The sequence below is a fragment of the Microtus oregoni genome, unplaced genomic scaffold, assembly GCF_018167655.1.
Source record: "Microtus oregoni isolate MIOR12 unplaced genomic scaffold, Mior012 000015F_ref0000493, whole genome shotgun sequence".
NCBI lineage: Eukaryota > Metazoa > Chordata > Mammalia > Rodentia > Cricetidae > Microtus > Microtus oregoni.
Genome location: NW_024543074.1, coordinates 14,224,664 through 14,244,558, shown reverse-complemented (window position 1 = coordinate 14,244,558; position 19,895 = coordinate 14,224,664). Strand labels below are relative to the sequence as shown.

The 19,895-nt window shown below is 45.2% G+C and overlaps 1 protein-coding gene across 4 annotated transcripts in view; it reads left to right on the top strand.

The window, feature by feature from the left end:
- Acaca (acetyl-CoA carboxylase alpha) overlaps positions 1-13,332 on the top strand; it is a 273,487-nt gene extending 260,155 nt beyond the window's left edge. For all 4 annotated transcript variants that reach the window (XM_041664329.1, XM_041664328.1, XM_041664331.1 and 1 more), the window contains 4 exons: positions 1,344-1,498; positions 2,285-2,455; positions 9,122-9,258; positions 11,266-13,332. In XM_041664329.1, the coding sequence (XP_041520263.1) occupies positions 1,344-1,498; positions 2,285-2,455; positions 9,122-9,258; positions 11,266-11,389 (587 nt within the window). In that variant the 3' untranslated portion in view covers positions 11,390-13,332. The remainder of the gene's footprint in view (positions 1-1,343; positions 1,499-2,284; positions 2,456-9,121; positions 9,259-11,265) is intronic.
- The last annotated feature ends 6,563 nt before the right edge of the window (positions 13,333-19,895 follow it).

The window sequence follows — 19,895 nt, the reverse complement described above, 5'->3', positions numbered from 1 at the left end:
GAGACAGGGTTTCTCCGTAGCTTTTTTGGTTCCTGTCCTGGAACTAGCTCTTCTAGACCAGACTGGCCTCGAACTCACAGAGATCTGCCTGCCTCTGCCTCCTGAGTGCTGGGATTAAAGGTGTGCGCCACCACCGCCCAGCTTTTCTCACAGTTTTAAAATGGAGAGGTGGAGCTAGGCATCCAAAAAGTCACATAAAATAAAACTAAATGCTAGAGTCCCATCCTTGCTTAGTTAGCATTTGCTTATGTGTGATACTTCCGGCTCACACAGCAGCCCAAAGCTATTCATAGCATATGATTCATAGTGGCATAAAAAACAAGAGATGTTCCCACACAGGCATATGCTTGAAACAGGCCTTTCTCTGCTGCAGCACATCACCTGTGCTTGTGTATTTGTCAGCGTTAGTGACAAAACATATCAGATAACTCCTGCACCAGAGATGTCACCTATTGTTCCTTCAGTTAGATGTACTCAGCTTTGCTGGGCGGGCAGATAAATTTTCATTATTGATTGCAGACCCCACTCTGAAAGTAATTAGGGAGGGAAGCACAACATAGCAAGAACCTCTACCAAAACCCAGTAGATGGAGATGGTCTTCCTTGTAACAAGAGCATCATCTCTGATGAGGTGATGGTACTGTGTGTTCCATGCTTAGCAGTCCACACAGGATCTGCTCTTCTCTTTCTCTGTTTCCTCTCTTTTAGCCTAAGACCTAGAGTTTTGTCACCTGGTCAGAGATTGGGTCAGGACTGATCTGAGTTACATGAATCTGGTTCTACTTGGTTGAATTGTACTACTTTGAGTTTAAGAATATTCAAATCTGACATTAGAAGCTAAGGAATACAGCAGCTTACGACTTAGGGGTGATCTTAGTGCTTAGCAGTTTCACAGGCACCTATTGAGGACTGGCTAAAACCAGAGCTGCTGGCCTATACTCTTGTCCCAGGGGAAGCTCACCTACAAAATTCTATATTTGGACTAGTCCAACTACTCTAATGGTGGGCATGGTATCTTGACTGTGGGGATAGAGGAGCCTTGCTGTTGGACAGTGGACCGATGAGAGAGGTACAGACCTTCAGGTGGTCACTTTTCCTGTTTAAGAGAGACCTGGAGAGCAGGATTGATTGCCACCACTACTTTCATACTCATGACCTGTAGGGAAAAGAAGACACATGGGCTCTCTGTGACAAAGCAAGGACAGGAGTACTATCTCACAGAGTCTGTTATGTAGCAAAGAGTGATGCAATGGAAAGCCAGGTCCTAGCAGGAAGGACTGTGACTACATCTGTGCCAAGATTCCTGATCCCTGCAATGTGACAGGCAGGTTTATATAATTGCAGGCACCCCAGAGCTAAGCCCCACTGAGCGAAAGGAACTGGAGAACAAGTTGAAGGAACGGGAGGAGTTCCTAATTCCCATTTACCATCAGGTAGCTGTGCAGTTTGCTGACTTGCACGACACACCAGGCCGGATGCAGGAGAAGGGTGTTATTAATGTAAGTACCACCAGTTGCCATTTCTGACTTATCAGAGCCCTGCAAGTGACATAGGCCCACAAGTAGGGAGCTGCTAGAGCCATATCAACACAGCTTATGCAGATCAAACCATTTCAGATATTTTTTAAATATTTATTATTTATTATGTATACAATATTCTTTCTCTGTGTGTGCTTGCAGGCCAGAAGAGGGCACCAGACCTCATTACAGATGGTTGTGAGCCACCATGTGGTTGCTGGGAATTGAACTCAGGACCTTTGGAAGAACAGGCAATGCTCTTAACCTCTGAGCCATCTCTCCAGCCCCCCATTTCAGATTTTTTAAGAGATATTTCCCCCTTTCTGTATCCACTGCCATCTAAAACAAAATGATTTAGGTTTCCATGGAATCCTCAGGCAAGCTCTTCATTGGTGAACAGCAAAATAGGTGATCCTCAGACTGAATTATTACAATGTCAAAGTTATGGTGATAGCTAATTCACCATTGATCTGCATGAAAGTTGAGTTGTCTGCTCAGAACATATTTTTCCCTTTCTAGTTCTCTGGGAATTTAGCCTCTTCCTCAGAACTACAATCATGTGTAGGATAGCATTTGCCAGAATACTGGCTGTGCACAGTGTTCTGTGATTTTAGGGATGTACTGGGGGTGTAGGGAGTTTAAGCCATCTTTGGGGTCTCTAAAGGGCTTTTCTGGAGAGTGGCTTTTTATGGCTGTGGGGTTTCTTCAGATTGAGTGCTAGTGCCAGAATGTCTACACTAATTCCTCTGTGCTCTTCTGGGAGTCTAGGACATCTTAGATTGGAAAACATCCCGTACTTTCTTCTACTGGCGGCTGAGGCGTCTCCTGCTAGAGGACTTGGTCAAGAAGAAAATCCACAATGCCAACCCTGAATTGACTGACGGCCAGATCCAGGCCATGTTGAGACGCTGGTTTGTAGAAGTGGAAGGCACAGTAAAGGTAGGTGAAGCACCTACAAACCTAGATGCTGACAGCCAACCATGAGAGTTACAAAGGTTGTCAGCTAAGAATCTTCAGGCCTTTAGGGGTAGGGAGTACAAGGAACCTAAAACCCAGATCCTCTACCATTCCAAATTACAGCCAAATAATATGCTATGATATGTTAGAAAAGCTAGAAGAGCCCATCTGCAGCCCATATAGTCATTCAGCAAACCGTTTTTGAACACTTAAAACATGCCAGACACTGAACTAGACCCTGGGGACTTAACAGTGAGAAGCAGTATGCCTGCCCACAGAGAGCTTGTGTTGTCCTACCCAGCAGCAAGGCTGGTATTAAACCCAACAAAGAGCATAGTCATATTGCACAGAGTAGATACCCAATTTTGAAGTTGGAAGAGCAAGATTTCTGGAGGAAGGGATGTCTCAACAGAGACCTAATAAACCAGAAGAAAAGTTGTGTTGGTGGAGCAGGGATAGAAACAATGCTCCAAGCTGAAGCAATTGTGTGTTCAAGGTATGCTAGCAAAGTCAGCATGTATCTGGCAGGATGACTCAGAGAATAGTTGACTAGGTAGAAACCCAACTGCCTAAGCTGCAGAGGTGTCTGCACTGTCTGGAAGAAGATTGTAAGCAGCCGAATTACACTCCTCAGGAAGCCTAATAGATGTGATGATCTCACACACACATGCACACAAACGATGCTAAGACTATAGTTTTGGTTTTACATCTGAGCTGGAAGAACATGCCTGCCCTGCCAGTAGGAATGCATCTGGCATCTTAGGGTGATCTCATAGAAGGGCCTCTTAACAAGACAGTGTACCCAGTGTTCTTGCATTAGAATTACAGACAGGACAAGCCTGAAGTCAACATTCATCCCTGGGTTTCACAAAACAGTCCACAAGAAATAGGGAAGGGAAAGCTAAACCTTTATGTCTACATTTTTACTAAGTAAAATTAAGGGCAAATGTGGGTGGCTAAGGGAAAGAGCTCTTGCTTGTATGATGTGTGCACTCCTGAATTAGAGTCCCAAGGAAAAGATTAACCTTTTTTAGTGTTACTATATACATTTTAAAAAACATTTATTTTGTGTGTCAGTCTGGGCATGCCACAGTTTACATGGAGAAGTCATAAGATGACTTGAAGGAATTGGTTCTCTTCTTCTACTATGTTGGTTCATGGGATCAAAGTCAGGACTTCAGGCTGGACAGCAAGTGCTTTTCACCACTGAGCTATCTTGCCGGTCCTGTTTTATCAGGCTACACTAAACAGATATATTTTGTAATATATTACCTATGTGATCAAAATCTTTGGCGATTGTCGGATATTGATGGAGAGTGATTAGTTGGTGGTGGCATGAAGTGCCTTGTCTTACAGAGGGTCACTCCAGTCTCCTCATGCTACCTGGAGTCTTTGCTAACAACTTTTCTTATCAAGGAACTGTAAGACTCGCCGTCAGTTTTAAAGCCAGTCATGTGGAGTGTTCTAAGAGTCACCTTTGTGTTAAGTCTGCCTGTTTCTTTATGATTGGAAAGCTTCTTGGATAAATATTTCAGATTTGCAGCAGGGGAGTGGGACATTCTCTGACATTTGGTTGAGGTTAAGGTCAGTCTGTGGCATCATAATTGAGTGAGACAATTTTGTCAGTGGCTACTCGCAGCTTCTAGTGGAAGTTGGCATTGAAAGTCATGCAAGTGTAAAATAAGAGGTTGTTCTCCAGTTAAGAGTGGTCGGCTAGGTAAATGGAGTGTGTGTGTGTGGCCCATACGCCTCCCTACCACATTAGTCACTAATGGACATGCACAGCCTTGGTGGGCACAAGGATGAGGAGAAGGAATAGCCTCCCTCCAAGCATGAAGTGAATAGATAGGTCCCCTCACTTACTCTTAGTGGCATCCTCCCAGGGGGCAGTGTGTCTAAAGAAACAGGCCATTGCTATCTCTCATGAATGGGGAGCTGTGTGTGCACAGGCTCCTTGCTGGATTGAGTGCAAGAAGACACTGCAGGCTCACAGCTCAGGAAGAGGCTTTCTTCACACTGAGTACCAGTTGATACTATTTCCCTTGCTTGTGTTTACAGAAGATTGCCTTTCCCGTGAGCTCTCATCCTAGGAGACAGGGGAAAGAGAAAGGAAGGACAAGTGATCCTGTGAAGTCAGGACATATGGCTTTGAAACCTCCTGCCACATTCTGCAGGCTCAGCAGGCCCTGAGTGTGGGATAGGTGATAAAATCTGCAGCGCCCTTGAGAGAAGAAAGTGCTGCAGTGTTCAAGTTGTAGAGTTGCCTCTGAAGGGCTACTGTATAAGCTGCCTGATATTAAGAAGTGGCTGAGAGCACTCTGTATGGTGGCAGGGTCTTCAAATAATGACAGATTTCATGTCTGTTTCCCTCAAATGCAAAGACTGGTAGAGTCCTCTTGGGTACCAAGACCTTTGCTGCTGTTACTGGTAAAGAAGGCATGTAGTGACAGGCATTTATTAGCCATGTTTTGTATTGTTTTCCCCCAGAGATTTTGTTTTCTTGATCCTGGCAAAATATTTTAGAATGGAAAATTGAGCGATATGAATCTTTTGTTCCCCTTAGAGACCTCCATCCCATGAGCTCTAGGAAGTAGTTGGGTTTATAGTTCATGGTCTCACCGTGGGTAAAAGCAACAGCATCGCTACAACTCCCTAAGGAAAAGGTTCCAAGAGCTGTGGATTGAATTTGGTTGTACAAACATGGCACTTGCTTGCTTCATGGGGATGGTTTCTCTCTTGATTTCTAGCTCCACAATTTGAAGTATGCAGTTTTCCCAATAGGCTAATTGGTTCTCTGCCTGAAGACTCTGACAGGAGAAATCACAATTAAAACATTGCATGGAGCCAGGCAGTGATTGTGCATGCTTGTAATCCCAACACTTGAGACCAGCCTGGTCTATAGAGTTTCAGGACAACTGGGGCTACACAGAGAAACAAAGACTGCTTGGAACATTGGGGAACAAATGTAAATTTTTGGGATCTCACAAACTCACTTAAAAAGAAGTTCCTAGCTTCTATTTGATTGGACACATAATTTGAGCCTCCATTCCCTCATGTATGAATTGGGGATAATGTTTATGGTGTCACAGGACTCAGTGGGTTTAAATGTCAAAAGTAAAGCATGTTATACATTAAATAGCAGCCAGACATGATAGAGCATACCTTTAATCCCAGAGCTCAAGGATGTGATCTTCTATGAGTTCGGGTTAGCCAGGAATATATGGTGAGAGCCTGGGGGGTGGGGGAGAGGATGAGAGAGAAAGAGAGCACATAAGCAAAGTCAAAGCATGAGACTAGGTGAACTGACTCATTCTGGAAGGACTACCAGACTCACACTAGTATCCCCAGGGCTTATGCCCTAATTCATTCTAATTGTCCAGTTACCCACTTCCTCTTATTCTGGAGTTCCAATGGAATGGGGATCAGAGAGAGCACTGTTGATAAGGTCTCTACTGTCTCATGCACCCACAGATGGCCTGGTGTATCAGCGAGGGATGAGGTAAGGGGAAAATAGGCAAGAATTGCCTGGCCCAGCCATAAAATCTAGCAAGCCACTGTTCACATGGTCTTTTGGGGTTGTGCCACAGAGACTCTGAAAGAAATCACATTGCATCTTGGGCTTTAGAAGGTCATAACCTTAGAAACATAGATACATTAAAAGCAACTTCCTTTCTAGGATGTATGTCTACACCAGGTATTTCTTCAGCTGGTAGCATCTCTAAGTAACTCACATGGTGAAGTCATTTGTAGGCGTGATAGTCGAGGCTCACAGCCACCAGTCACTCCCTGGACCTGTACAACTATTGCTTAGGGAGAGCTTAACAGCTGTCCAGTGCATTAGAAATGAACCTTTTCAAACAGGTCATTTAGATTTTGTAAGCTAGACTAATTATTACATATAATTAGTGAGGCTGAGTGGTGCCTGAGATACTTACTTATCCATTGATGCAGAAAGAGAGAGTTGTCTGGTGAACGTGTAAGGCAAGCCAGTGTTGTGATGTTTAATTGTTGATATTTTATTGATATTAAGATGCTCTGGCTGGGATGTCAGGCGGGCGATACGGGCCCAAGGCTGTCGTGGGGCTAGCAGCCCAGCATTTCACACTTGTTTAAGATCTACTCTGGAATCGTAGGAAGGCAAATAGCTACATTTTTTATAATTCTAAGGAAGAAAGTGATAATGGCTTTCCCCCTTGGAACTGCCCTTCCTCATGACTGGATTAGTGAGTCTTATGGCTGTCCCAGAAGGCAACTTGCTTTTCCTGAGTGCAAGAGAATAGCTTAGAGCATGGTAAGCCCCCCAGACAGATTGAGGGAAAACATAGCCCTGTGTGTACAAAAGTTTTTCTTTTTGCTAAAATTTAATTGGTCAGAACTCAGAGTCCTCTGTCTTCATGTACTGTGGGCTTCAGACTTGGTGGTGTCATCCAGTTGTGTCCGGAATAAACAGCATGTTTTATATGCAGGGTCCATATTTTTAGAATCTAAAAACTTGGAATGTGTTGCTGTCTGTTATTCTGCCTGGGGACTGTTTTAAATGTTTAAACACCTACTGTAGTTTGTGCCTGCAGGAGGGGAAGGCAGGAGTATTTACTCTAGAGGGTAGCTGCCTTTCTCCAGTGTAGTGTGTGAGCATCGTTAGAAGCCAGCATCTCGTTAGCTAATACATTACACCAATCAAGGAGAGTTATCTTAAGCCACAATTAATCTGCTCCCTGGCATATGTTGATAGCAAAGCATCATGCTGTTTCTTAATTAAAAGCAAACGGATTAAAAATGATTAATAAGAGTATTAAATATTCTCCTAAACTAAAGGCTTTGGAACTCCTGAGTGAATCTAGTTGGGTTTTGTTTGGTTTCCTTCTGAAGCTCAAGAAGCCGCCATTGTTTTATTTTTTGCTCCTCTCTCCAACAAATCCTTCTAAGTTGGGGAAGCTGTGAAGTCCTCTAGCCACAGGGAACTCTTAATCACCAACAGTGGAAACGGCCAAGTTTATAAAGGTGCCAGTGGCTGGAGTCCAGGTATAAAGGAGACCACATGAGCAAGGCTCATTGTCAGCAGGGCTAGCTACAGCTTTCCTGTGGAGCAAAAGTATTTCCCTATTGCAGACCCTCAGAGAGGAGTACTCCCAAGTAAAACATGGAGGTGGGTAGTTCCCAGCTTGTTCTGTGAGGGGGAGCTGATCTCTGTCAGAGATGCCCAAGGTGGGCAAATCCAGAGCCAGGAAAGAGACAAGACTGCTGGAAAAGGCTCACATTAATCCTGGGAACCTGTGATTCAGCATAGTGAACAGTCGGGCACAGCCAGCCCACCGACTAAGTCAGGGAAGGAAGTGAGTCTGAAAGGAAACCATAGTTTGGTTGCATAGTTTGGTTGTTTGCTTTTGTGAGACAGGGTCTCACTCTGTACCCTTGGCTAATCATAACTTAGTGTATCCCAGGCTGGCCTTGGACTCCCTATCCACCTGCCTCAGCCTGATAGGTGCTAGGATAAAAGGTGTGAGCCATCACACCTAGCAATAAAAGGTATTTTTAAAAGCATGCAGTAGGTGAGAAGACAGCCCAGTTTCCTGATGCTGGATGCTTCGTTTGTGAATGTTTACTCCGCACTATGCAGGGCCTGAGGTTACAGCTGTGGCTTTTGTGCCATTGCTTGTGTCTATCTGGATTTTCTGAAGCCACAACACAAGCCTCAGAGTCCCTACAGTGCCCACCTATTAAATTACTGCGCCAAACTCATTGTCATTCTGACTTTGACTTCGTTAGTGATAACAGAAAAGGATAGCACACCTTTAAATGACGAGCTTTGTGTTTAATTACCCAAACAAAATGACATAAATATGAATGAGCCCTAATGGTGGTACTTGGTTTTCCGGAAACCATTAACAAAACGATTCTAAATGATTTGTAAAGAAATGAGAGAAGAGAGTAAGGAGAAGGCTATTAGGCTTCTAACATACTCCTGAATTATTATGTAGTCAGCTGCCTCAGAAATACTTCGCTAAATGATCTTGAAAGAAAGGAGGCGAGAGGTGGGCTGTTGAGACTCTCAGGGCTATAGACTTCTTGACCCTCTGCAGTGCTCTCATAGCTAATAAAGTGGGGTGGGTTTCTGGCTTGGTAGTAACACTGTAGCAACAAGAAATTCCTCCATATCAGTATCCATGTTGTATTGTGTGTTGTCCTCTACGTCTTGCTCCCATGTGTCCTTTAAAGAAGTGGTCCAGCCACAGAAGGCTTTCCCAGCTAGAGAACTAAGGCACAAACAGAGCCTCGTCTGCCACATCTTGCTGGAACTGGAATTGCACTTCAGGGTCAGTGTCTCCGTTCTTCCAAAAAGAGACAGCCACATACATCTTTCCCTCCCAGTCACACTCTTAAGTACCCTGCTCCTCGCAGACCTACTGTTGTGGGACAGTAGAGAACAGAGCCTCATAGGACAGACTCCCATGTGAGTGCCTGAAAATCAAAGGAAGGAAGAGAGAGGAAGGCAGCTCCCCGCTGGGAACCTGCCCCCTCCTCCCCAGACCTGAACAGTAAAGGAGAATTGTGAACAATGTTTTTATGCCAAGAAAGTTTTTGAGATCCTGGGCAATCAGGTTTCCAGGACTAGTCCATGGCATTTGACCAGGACTTGATTGTTTGCAGGCTTACGTTTGGGACAATAATAAGGACCTGGTGGAGTGGCTGGAGAAGCAACTGACAGAGGAAGATGGTGTCCGCTCAGTGATAGAGGAGAACATCAAATACATCAGCAGGGACTACGTCCTCAAGCAGATCCGCAGGTGAGGCCACCAGCAGGGTCCTTGAAAAGTTTTATAATAAACTATGAGATAATGCTGTTCTGATCCCTGTGGTTCCCCTGTCTGGAACTGCTATAGTTGACCAATAGATGCAGAAATATCCCTGAGACACAGCTCTCTCTCTCTGCTGATTTTTACACATGCATTCACTCTAGGTACAGATACTCAAACCAAGTGGATGATTTTGAAAGGCAGGAAGGCTGACATCTCCTTGGGAGATGTCCATAAAACTACTTGGAAATATATTACTGAGGGAAAAGCTGCAAAGTAGAAGCTAGCACTAGTAATTCGCCTGTCATTTAAATGTTTACCTTATCAAAATTGTGTGCAACTCTCTAAGGACAGAAATTCTCCTATGTGGCTACAGTAAAACCATCAAGTTTGGTAAGTTACTGACTAAATGCTTTTATGGAGAGTTTTCCCTATGAGCGTGGGCTCAATGCTAGAGCACATTGGTATCCCCAGCACTGCCTTGCCCCAGTCCTCCATTTGTAGAACATCATCACTTATTTTTAGGCTATCTAATGTTTCTCTGTGGTTTGAGTTCTGTATTGTATCTGTATCACATGTGTGATATTCTGTCCATCACAGAGTAGCCCCACTGAAAGTCACCCAAAGTTCATATGCCCCTGGTGTTAATTTCTATCACCTAGCCAAGCTGTTTCTGGATTTCACCACTGTATAATTACTGACCATCACCCCCTCTGCCTTGCTACTCACTAACTAACCTGTGGGAAGACACTTGCAGGCCAGAGAAGCTATCGTGCCTGAAGAATCTTTACTGTGAACTGTACTCTGCTTCCCCAATTATGCCCTCACTTAAACTCTGTAAGCAGCAGTTCCTGTCTTCCCTGATACATTTCTACATTATTGATGTAGACTAGGAAATTCCTACTTCCTTTATTTTAGGGTTTACTTCTGGGATATATGGCACCAAAATAATGCATATTTGTCTAGAAAGGGCCCTTCATTCAGGCACCTTTGTCAGTGTGTCCCTGTGGACTGAGGTTTCTGTCCTGCCCAGTTCCCACAGTTGTTAAGTCCCAAAGAAATCACACAGAGGTCTACATTAATTATAAACTGATTGGCCTAGTATCTCAGGTTTCTTATTAACTCTTTTAACTTATATTAGCCCACAATTCTTATCTGTGCTAGCCACATGACTCGGTACCTTTTTCGGCAAGGCAGTCACATCTTGGTTCCTCTCTGTCTGGATGACAACTGTAGAATGACTTTTCCTCATCCAAAAATTCTCCTGTTCTCATTGCTCCACCTATACTTCCTGCCTGGCTACTGGCCAATCAGCATTTTGTTAAAAATAATACAAGTTACAGAATAAAAGACCATTTTCCCATGACATGTCCCCACTGTTTTTGTTTTGGGGTTTATTTATGTTTTTCTTTTTATTTTTTGGTTTTTCGAGACAGGGTTTCTCTGTGGTTTTGGAGCCTGTCCTGGAACTATCTCTTGTAGACCAAGCTGGTCTCGAACTCACAGAGATCCGCCTGCCTCTGCCTCCCGAGTGCTGGGATTAAGGTTTTTTCAAGACAGGGTTTTCCTGTGTTGCCCTGGCTGTCCTGGAACTCAGAGGAGTTGCCTGTCTCTGCCTCCCGAGTGCTGGGGTTAAAAGCGCCACCACCACCACCCAGCTTATTTAGATTTTTTAAGACAGGGTTTGTCTGTGTAGACCAGGCTGGCCTCAAATACTCAAGATATCTCCCCATCTCTACTGCCCAAGTGCTAGGATTAAAGGCCTGGCTGGGGTTTATTTTTTAATTGCTCCTTATTTTTTAACATCGCAAAATGTTTTCTAGTGCCTTTTATACAGTCCTTAGCTGCTAGGGATGTTTGAACAAAGGAGAACTCATGAGGTGGTGGGCTCACTGTGCACAGCTGCCCTTGTCAGCATGTCTGTCAGGCAATTCTTAAGTGCCCCAGTCTAGACACTGCTTTTTATCTTTTCTTCACCTTCTCCAATCTTCTCTCCAGCTTGGTACAGGCCAATCCAGAAGTTGCCATGGATTCCATCGTCCATATGACCCAGCACATCTCACCCACTCAGCGAGCAGAAGTTGTAAGGATCCTCTCCACCATGGATTCCCCTTCCACGTAGGAGATGCTTCTCACCCATTCCTGCCCTGTCTCTGGAGAAGAGAGCTAGGGCTGCCTCTTACATCTGAAACCACTGTAATGAGAAGGCACCGGACGCCCGGTACTGGAGTCAGAGTGGCATTTGCTTCCCCTTGAATGTGTCAGGTTCTGCATGACATCCTGGGCTGTAGATCACAAAGCCCAGTCACACATACCCGGTTCAGTATTTGTTAGCCCAGCTCTGCTGACAGTCCTCTTTCCATGCACAGGACTAGAAGGCAATGAAGGGTACATGCCTGTACCATGAGGTCTTACTAGACTAAAAGCAGGACCGCCTCCTGTCCTGCCCACCCCAGCACAGGGCTGTGGGGACAGTGTCCAAGCGTCTGCAGCCCCTGCCCAATGAGCCACAGCTGCAGCTGCAGGCAGCAGGGGAGGGCTGGGGCTGAGGATGGAGGAGACTCAAGTCCATCCATCACTGCCCCATGTGCAGCCTGGCACACACCAGGCACTGGAGAGGAACAGTCCCCATTTAACTATACCAAGATACCTATTTATGAGAGACGAGGGCAAAACCATGATTTAAGAGGCAGGCTGAAAAGCAGATCAAGTCATTTTTGCAATTAAAACACTCTCAACCTTGAGTGGCTTCTCAGTACACCTGGGGAGATGGCCAACCTGCCACCACCTTGCTTATATACCCAGGAGCTAAAGGCCAATGCCATAACCTCTGTGTGGGTGTTTGGAGGCAGGCAATGCAGAGCCTGAGGTGGTGAGCTAAAAGGAGACTATCTTTCCTATCAGAGAGTAGTCCAAGACAGAAGTCTCTTCTGAGGACTGGAAAGATTGTCACTGTGGGGCCATGCCTACAAAGTTACTCATCCCTATTCCTGGCAGAAAGTATGGCAGGTCCACCTTGATGACAGCTGGGCTTTCAGCACCAGACACTGGCCTTCCTGGTGTGAGAAAGCATCCAGGGAACAAGAATTCACCTACCCCTAAGATTCCTTACAGTTCAGTCATGGTGCTGGTATTTCCAGACTTTCTGGGTTCTCCAAGGCCCGCAACAGGGCCTCCTCAGAGGTGAGCTGCAGAGCTTAACAACCCATTTATCCAAGAAAGGAGCCTCGGTGTTCCCACTACAAGAGTGGAGATGGTCAGTGCTGTAGCCTCCAGTGCCTGCAGTATGACTAATGTTTCTCACTGGAGACCCAGGAGGAAATCACTAAGATGCCCCAGAAACCATTGGCATGAATACTTCAGTCTGAGCCTTAACCCTGGATTCTACAGAAAGAGCTGGCCTCCTCTTCAGGAACATCTCGTTCTGGTATTCCAGAGGACTTCTCATCAGCTCCACATCACAAGTATTGCAAGTGGACATCTGGGGGACTGGATGCAAACTGTTCTGCTCCCACGAGCCCTGGTGGAAGGAACAGGCAGGCAGGAGCAGGTGGAGAGCATCCTTAGTCCAGAAGGAAGCTTCCCTGGCCCCTGGTTCTCTGCTTACCTGCTGGGTAAGGATGGGATTTGTCTCCAGCCTCCGCATCACTCCAGCACATCCAGTCCCACACATCGCTGGTGGTATGAAAGTTTTACCCTCCTGGAAGCCTGTCCTGGCATTTCTTCAGAGGTGAGATGGGCTGTGTTTCTAACTCCCCTTTCCCTGCTGCCCCATCCCCAGGACAGGGGCTTTTCATATGGAGAAGTCAGAACCACAACACATAAGCAATCTGATGGTCCCACAGCCCATTACACATGCAAGGTTACTGAGGGAGGAGGATGAATGATATATTGACCTAGACTTGCTTGAACTGAGATTGCCATATTATCTGTTCACTTCGTTCACAAAGCAGCCTTCACTCGTGTCAGTGAGAATTCGATGGACACACACGCCAACGAGCAAGGGGCTTCAGTCCAATGCACTCTTTTCACATTTTGTTGAAATAAACCTCCACATTTGTAGAAGAGCCACCGTTTGTCATTTCAATCCATTGCCAGCCACCCATTTTCTTGTCCCACGTTCATTGGGGACTGAGAGAAGGGAGAGCCCCTCCTTGACTGTACAGTACCAACCAACGAGGTTTTGTCTCCTAAAATTGCTGAGAATGAATGGGGTATCTGTCCAAAGCTGGCCTTGGCCCCCTTGTCATAGGGCACTACCAGTACTCCAGATCCCTCCAGATAATTACGAGTTCTTTAATAATGTTTCCGTAGAGTGTTCTACAGCGTGCTCACTGCTGAGATCTGAGTGGGAGTTCCCAAGAGAGAAATGGTTTAGAGCAGGGACAGGAAAGACATCAGAAAGAAGGGATTTAGCCTGTTTATGGATACTGGCTCCAGAGAAAAACTGCCTGCATGCAGGATTTCCAGTGTCCTCAGCACCATGAGCTCTGGGACCACCCCACCCTTGAAGATTTTGGGGGCAGTGTTTAGGTCTCCTGGGTTTTGAAGTCTGAGCATGTATGGTACTAGGATCAGGAAAGACATGATTGTGTGCCCTTGACACCCCACCAGTTCCTCAGGACCAGCTCTGTGTCTCTGGGGAATTGAGGCAGCATCTGAAAGAACTGCAAGCAAAGAAAGCGATAAGGAACTCTTGGCTGATTATTAAACTTGATTCTGGTTTAGGGGTTGTGTTTTGTTTGTAAAGCAGAGGGTGATTTTTTTTTTTTATAAAATGATATGTCAAGATATAATACTAACTTGAACTACCCTAAGTCAGTGTTCTAGAAAGAGGGGCAGGAAGGGAGGCTTGAGATCTAGGCCACCCTGATCTATATATGAGACTGCCTCAAAACAAGAAGTAGGAGGCGGATACAGAATCCAGTGAGAACTGCTTCTTTGCCTGCAGCTGCACCCTGTGAGCAGGGAATCCTGAGTCAGCACAGAATCCGGGCCAGCGGCTGAGAGCCAGCCAGGGCCAGGGTATGGGCTCAGCTAGCACTGGCAGTTGCTTCTGGGATAGCATCATACTGCCCTTGATCCACCCAGGGAGACAAAGAGCTCTGAGGCACGATGTGAGTACACAGACAATGAGGGTCAAAGCCTCTTGTCAGGAAAGAGGAGGAATGTGGTGTCTGCAGTTATTCAGAACTACTGGGGTGCTGGATGAAAGCAAAGTAGTTTTTTGGGGGGTGATGGACAAAGCAAACAGGTGTCAGAAATGAAGTCAGTGTCCCTGCTCTTAGATGCCTCTGATACCTGAGTGTGGGTCAGTATGTGGAAGGGTTAGACCAGGGCGCCTGGTTCACTGTCCTGGGTGCCATGAACTCTGGATCCAAGCTCACCTCTCTTGTGTATGTATTGTCCACGAGTTGGCAGGGTCACCCGGACAAGAAGTACAGAAAATAATGGGAGACTAACAGCTGTTCTCTTTATTCTGAAAGTGCATGCACCTCAGACATGAGTTGTCTTTGTGTCTACTGGAGTTTCTCTAGTCCTGGACATAACTGGATGCCTCGCGGTGGCTGAAAATCCTGGTGGGCAGTTATAAAGTAATGGTACTAGGACAGCTTCAGTGAGCAGCGTCACCCAAAGAAGGGTGTCCTGCAGCTGTCGATCAAGTAGGATAATGGCACCTCTACCCAAGAGGACATGAAACCAGAGTGGTCTAGACCATCATGACTCTCTCATTCTATCGTAAGCAGGAAGGTGGCTAGAGCTGAGAGATTGAAACCACACTAAAAGCTCACACTTGGCTATAGGAAAGGCTAACGGCATTCTGCCTGTCCTACCAGGGCCCTTCGATAGCCACACCACAGAGTGCAGATAAAGCTGGGCGTGGTGGTGCACACCTGTAATCCCAGCACTCTGGAGGCAGGAACAAGAGAATCACAGCAAGTTCCAGGCCAGGTCATAACAAGACCCTGCCTCAAAACTGGACTCGATGAACCTGAGCAGAGCTCTTTTTCCCACCCTTGGGAAGGCTCCCGCCAAGAAGTCCCATCAGTCATCACGACTCTACTGCTGGGTGTCACTAGCACGTTCTCAAGGCACAAGTGTGCCATAGTGCACATGTGGAGGTCAGAGGACAGCATGGGTTCAGGAGACCAAGCACAGTTTATTAAGCTGTGTGGCAAGGACTTACCCACTGAGCCATTTTACCAGCCCTACCTGTCCATTCCTTAGAAGACTAAGGACCCATCATCACCCATAGGACTTTGTCAGGGAATTATCCATTATCCCTTTTGGTCCAGGGATCATCTAGACATTGAGTAGACATGAATGCCAAGCAGAAGTGAACAATGAGGAACAATGCAGCCATCAGAAGACTGGCCGCTGAGCCTGGCTACCTTCACCAAAAGGCTCAAAGGCCTTCTGGAGTAACACTTGCTTTCCCTGGGATGCAAAGAAAGGAGTGAGGAGATCCCATGATTGCATCAGGCTCTAAAAACATTCTAATCTGGAGTCTTGGATAAAGCTGATGTCCAAGTATCACCCCATGCCCACTGGCAGTAGTAACTGGTGAATATGTGGGGAAGACCAGTGCCCACCTAGCCTGGCATGATCCTGACATCAGACCAGCAGCCTACCCAGGTTGTCAGAGTGGGAAGTGAGACAGCCATGGAGGTCTTGCTAGAATACCTGAATAGGGAAAAAGTGCAAGCTAGGGCTGACTTTCAAACTGAGTGTGCACCCTCAGATAAACACAAATAGACAACAAAGGAGGAATATCTGCCCAAACCATTGACCATAGGCACAGGGTGGCTTACGAAGCTGGGAGAGGATGGGAACATTGCCTCTTGTGCCGTATGGGAAACCAAATCCACAGATTAAGCAGAGGTGTTAAGAAAAAGCTTGGGAGGGAGGAGCAGGAAGGTCAGCAGTTCAAAGCTGCCTTCGTTGTATAGCAAGTTCAGGACCAGCCTGAGCTATATATAAGAGCTAGCCTTAACCAAAAATAATGATAATAAATAAGAACCTCCTTAACAAAGGGAAAGTTGAGAGCCTCTAATTACTAAAATTGATACCCTTTTTTTCTCAACCAGAACTGATACATTCAAATAAAAACTCATCCCCACGGGAAAAAGTCAGATCTTCTGTGTGTGTACAGATGTTGAATTTAGAGACCTCAAATCATCTATTACAAATATGATAAGGGGCTGGACGGTGGTGGCGCACGCCTCTAATCCCAGCACTCGGGAGGCAGAGGAAGGTGGATCTCTGTGAGTTCGAGGCCAGCCTGGTCTACAAGAGCTAGTTCCAGGACAGGCTCCAAAGCTACAGAGAAACCCTGTCTCGAAACACAACAAAATGATCAGGGTCAGGAATGTGGCTCAGTGACAGCATGTGCTTAACATACACAAGGCCCTGCTGCATTCAATTCAACAGAACCAATGAAAGGAAACAGAGTGTGCAACAGTGAATTAGCCAATGGAGAATCTCAATAAAGAAACATATTTTTAAAGACATCCTAATGAGTGGATGCATGCCTGCAATCCTAACATCCAGGAGGCAAAGGCAGGAGGATCACAGAGACCCTGTCAAACAAAAATGACTAAAATGTGCTAGAATGTGGACAGACTCTGGAAAGCGGCCATGTAAACTGAAGATAGCAGTAGAAGCATCTGATGTAAAAAAAAAAAAAAAAAAAAAAAAAAAAAAAAAAAAAAACTGGGAAAACAAGAACAAAAGAATAAATAGCCTTAAATTCTAACGCAGCAACCCTGAACATGCCAGTAGAGCCAGAGGCAGAGAAGGAGCAGAAAGGTAACTGGAGAAAACTGCCCAATCAGATAACCAAGAAGCTCCATCAACACCAAGAGAAGGAAACACAATCAAATGACTAAAAGATGAGAGCCTGAGCAAATTGTACAGGGGATAGCAAGACACGCCCCACGCCATCACTAGGAGGCAATGAACTGATACTGTGTGAGAAAAAAAAAAAAGGCAACCAAGAATCCTGAGGATAGAGACTGGAGAGATGGCTCAGCAGTGAGCACTTGCCGCTCTTTCAGAGGGCCTGAGTTCAGTTTCCAGCACCCTTACTGGGCAGATCACAGCTGTCTACGATTCAAGCTCCTGGGGGTCTAATACCCTATTCTGTTCTCCACAGGCATCTGGTACACACATGTAAAATTTTAAATAATAAAAATAATTTTTAAAAAGGAAAAGCCAGGTCGTGGTAGCACATATGTTTAATCCCAGGAGTCAGAGGCAGGTGGATCTCTGAGTTACAGGACACTCAGGACTACACACAAGAAACCCTGTCTCGGGGCGGGGGGGGGGGGGATAAAGAAAAGGAGCCATTAGGATAGAAAAACTATCTCTAAAATAAGTAAAGGTAAAATAAAGACATTCCCATAAAAGGTAATAGATACAGGGCAGCAGTCATTCAATTAAAAAGATGATTTCAAGTAGCAATTCAAATCTACAAAGAGATAAGGCTCCAGGAAAGAGAAATACCATGGATAATACAAAAATCCTATATTTTCTGTAGCCACCAATAGATACACAGTTATGCCCAGTGTAGCTGTACCTGCCTGGCCAGAAAGATTCCAAGTTCAACGCAACCTGAACTGTATAACGAGACCTTGTCTTAAAAATTCAGTTAAAGAGTGGACCAGCAAGATGGCCCCGGTGGTAAAGACTTATAAGCAAGTTTGACAACCCAAGTTCAATCCCCAGAACCCACATGGTGGACGGAAGGCACCAACTCCAGAGAGTTGTCTCCTGACTGCCACATGTATACACTGGCACATGCCACCTCCCATAAATGGAAATGCAAGTTTAAAAAAAATGTATATTTTATAATATACCATGCATGACAATTGCACAGAAGAGGAAGAAGAAAGACCGCTGCATTAGAACCATGCTTCTAGACATTGCCAGAATTGTACTGATTTCTAGCCTGCTGGATATCCTTAGGACAACCACAAGTATGACAACATCAGTCATATGTGCATATCTTATGACGATAAGGGGTTGATATCTAAAATATATAAAGAGCTCATCTCTGCAGAAGCAAAGCCCATGTAAGTGAAGTACTTACATATCTCTCTGCAGGGGACACATGAGTGACCGGAAACATTGTTGATAGCATCACTGATAGAGAATGACAGAGCACAGCAAGGTGTCACCTCGAGTATGTTAGGATGACTGATGTTAAAGTGAGTGTCGCTAAGAACGTGGAGATAGATACAAAAACGGCTAGGAAAATAGTTCCACCAAAACCTTTTCATTGTTTATTTGTGTGTTGGTCACATGTATACCATATTATGCAGGTGCCTGTGGAGGCCAAAAAAGAACATGGGATCCTCTGGAAGAGCAGTAAACACTGAGTCATCTCTTCACCTCCCCCGTCCCTCACCAAAACCTTTTAAACAGCACTCCATATGATCCAGAGATCCATTCTAGATACATCTCCCCAACAACTGAAGGAGTGAGATAGTGCCAAGCTCACGGGCAATCTTCACAATAGGCGGGAAGTGGAGTCAGCCCAGGTAACTGTTGACATAAAGTTACATACACATGTGCACACACGAGAGAGAGAGAGAGAGAGAGAGAGAGAGAGAGAGAGAGAGAGAATAAAGTAGCCAAGGCTGGGGTGGGATGAAAAGGTTTGGAAATCTGGTACAGAGAAGCATAAATATGCTTAGCATTTTTAAATGCATGCTTCAGGGTATCACATTTATTTAACCACTATATGGGATCTACACATATATGCTACAAAAATGGCATGCTATTCAACATATAAGATATTCAATGAGGGACAAATCAGAAGTTCTATCAAACCTGAGACCTTATCACAGGGTCTAGCAGAAGAGCCAGCTGTGCAAAGAACAGTCCCATCAGCTTTGTTAGGACGCACGTGGAGCGCAAGGAAGGCGGAGATGAGCTAAGGGGACTCTGGCAATCAGTGGGATGACAATATTGGCCAGATTGCCTCCTGTCCACAAACATTATTTTGAATTTCAAGGGAATTAACACTATAATCAAAAGATAGAGACTAGCAGAAAAAAATAATCCACCAATTACAAAAATAGTGTGTACCAGAAACACTATATTCAAAATCAGGTTCGAAGTAAATGTGCAGAAAACCTGGGTGTGCAAACAAGTCTTAAGGGTTTTATAGCTTTGTTAATGCTGGGGAATGTATCCATTGAAGATATGATTAGATAGGCCATGCTTAATGACACATGGCTTTAATTCCAGCAACTCTGTTCAGTGCTAGCCTGGTCTAGTTCCAGGACAGCCAGGGCTATGTAGAGAGACCCCATCTCAAAAAAAAAAAATTATCTCTAGAGACAAGCAGACATTTATAATAAACACACCCATCTGTCGTGGAGCTATAGTAATCACTCCTAGCAACCAGTCCCAAAATACAAAAGGCAAAATTAACAGTGGAAAAGAGACACAAGTGGTGCAGAAATATACATGGTAGCAGATGCCTATAATCCCAGCATGTGGGAGGTGGAGGGAGAAGGATGGAGAGAATTGGAGGCCAGCCATGGCTACAAAGTGAGATGCTGTCTCAAGGAAAAGTAAAAAAGGAAATGGCAGCCTGGAGAGATGGCTCAGCAACTAAG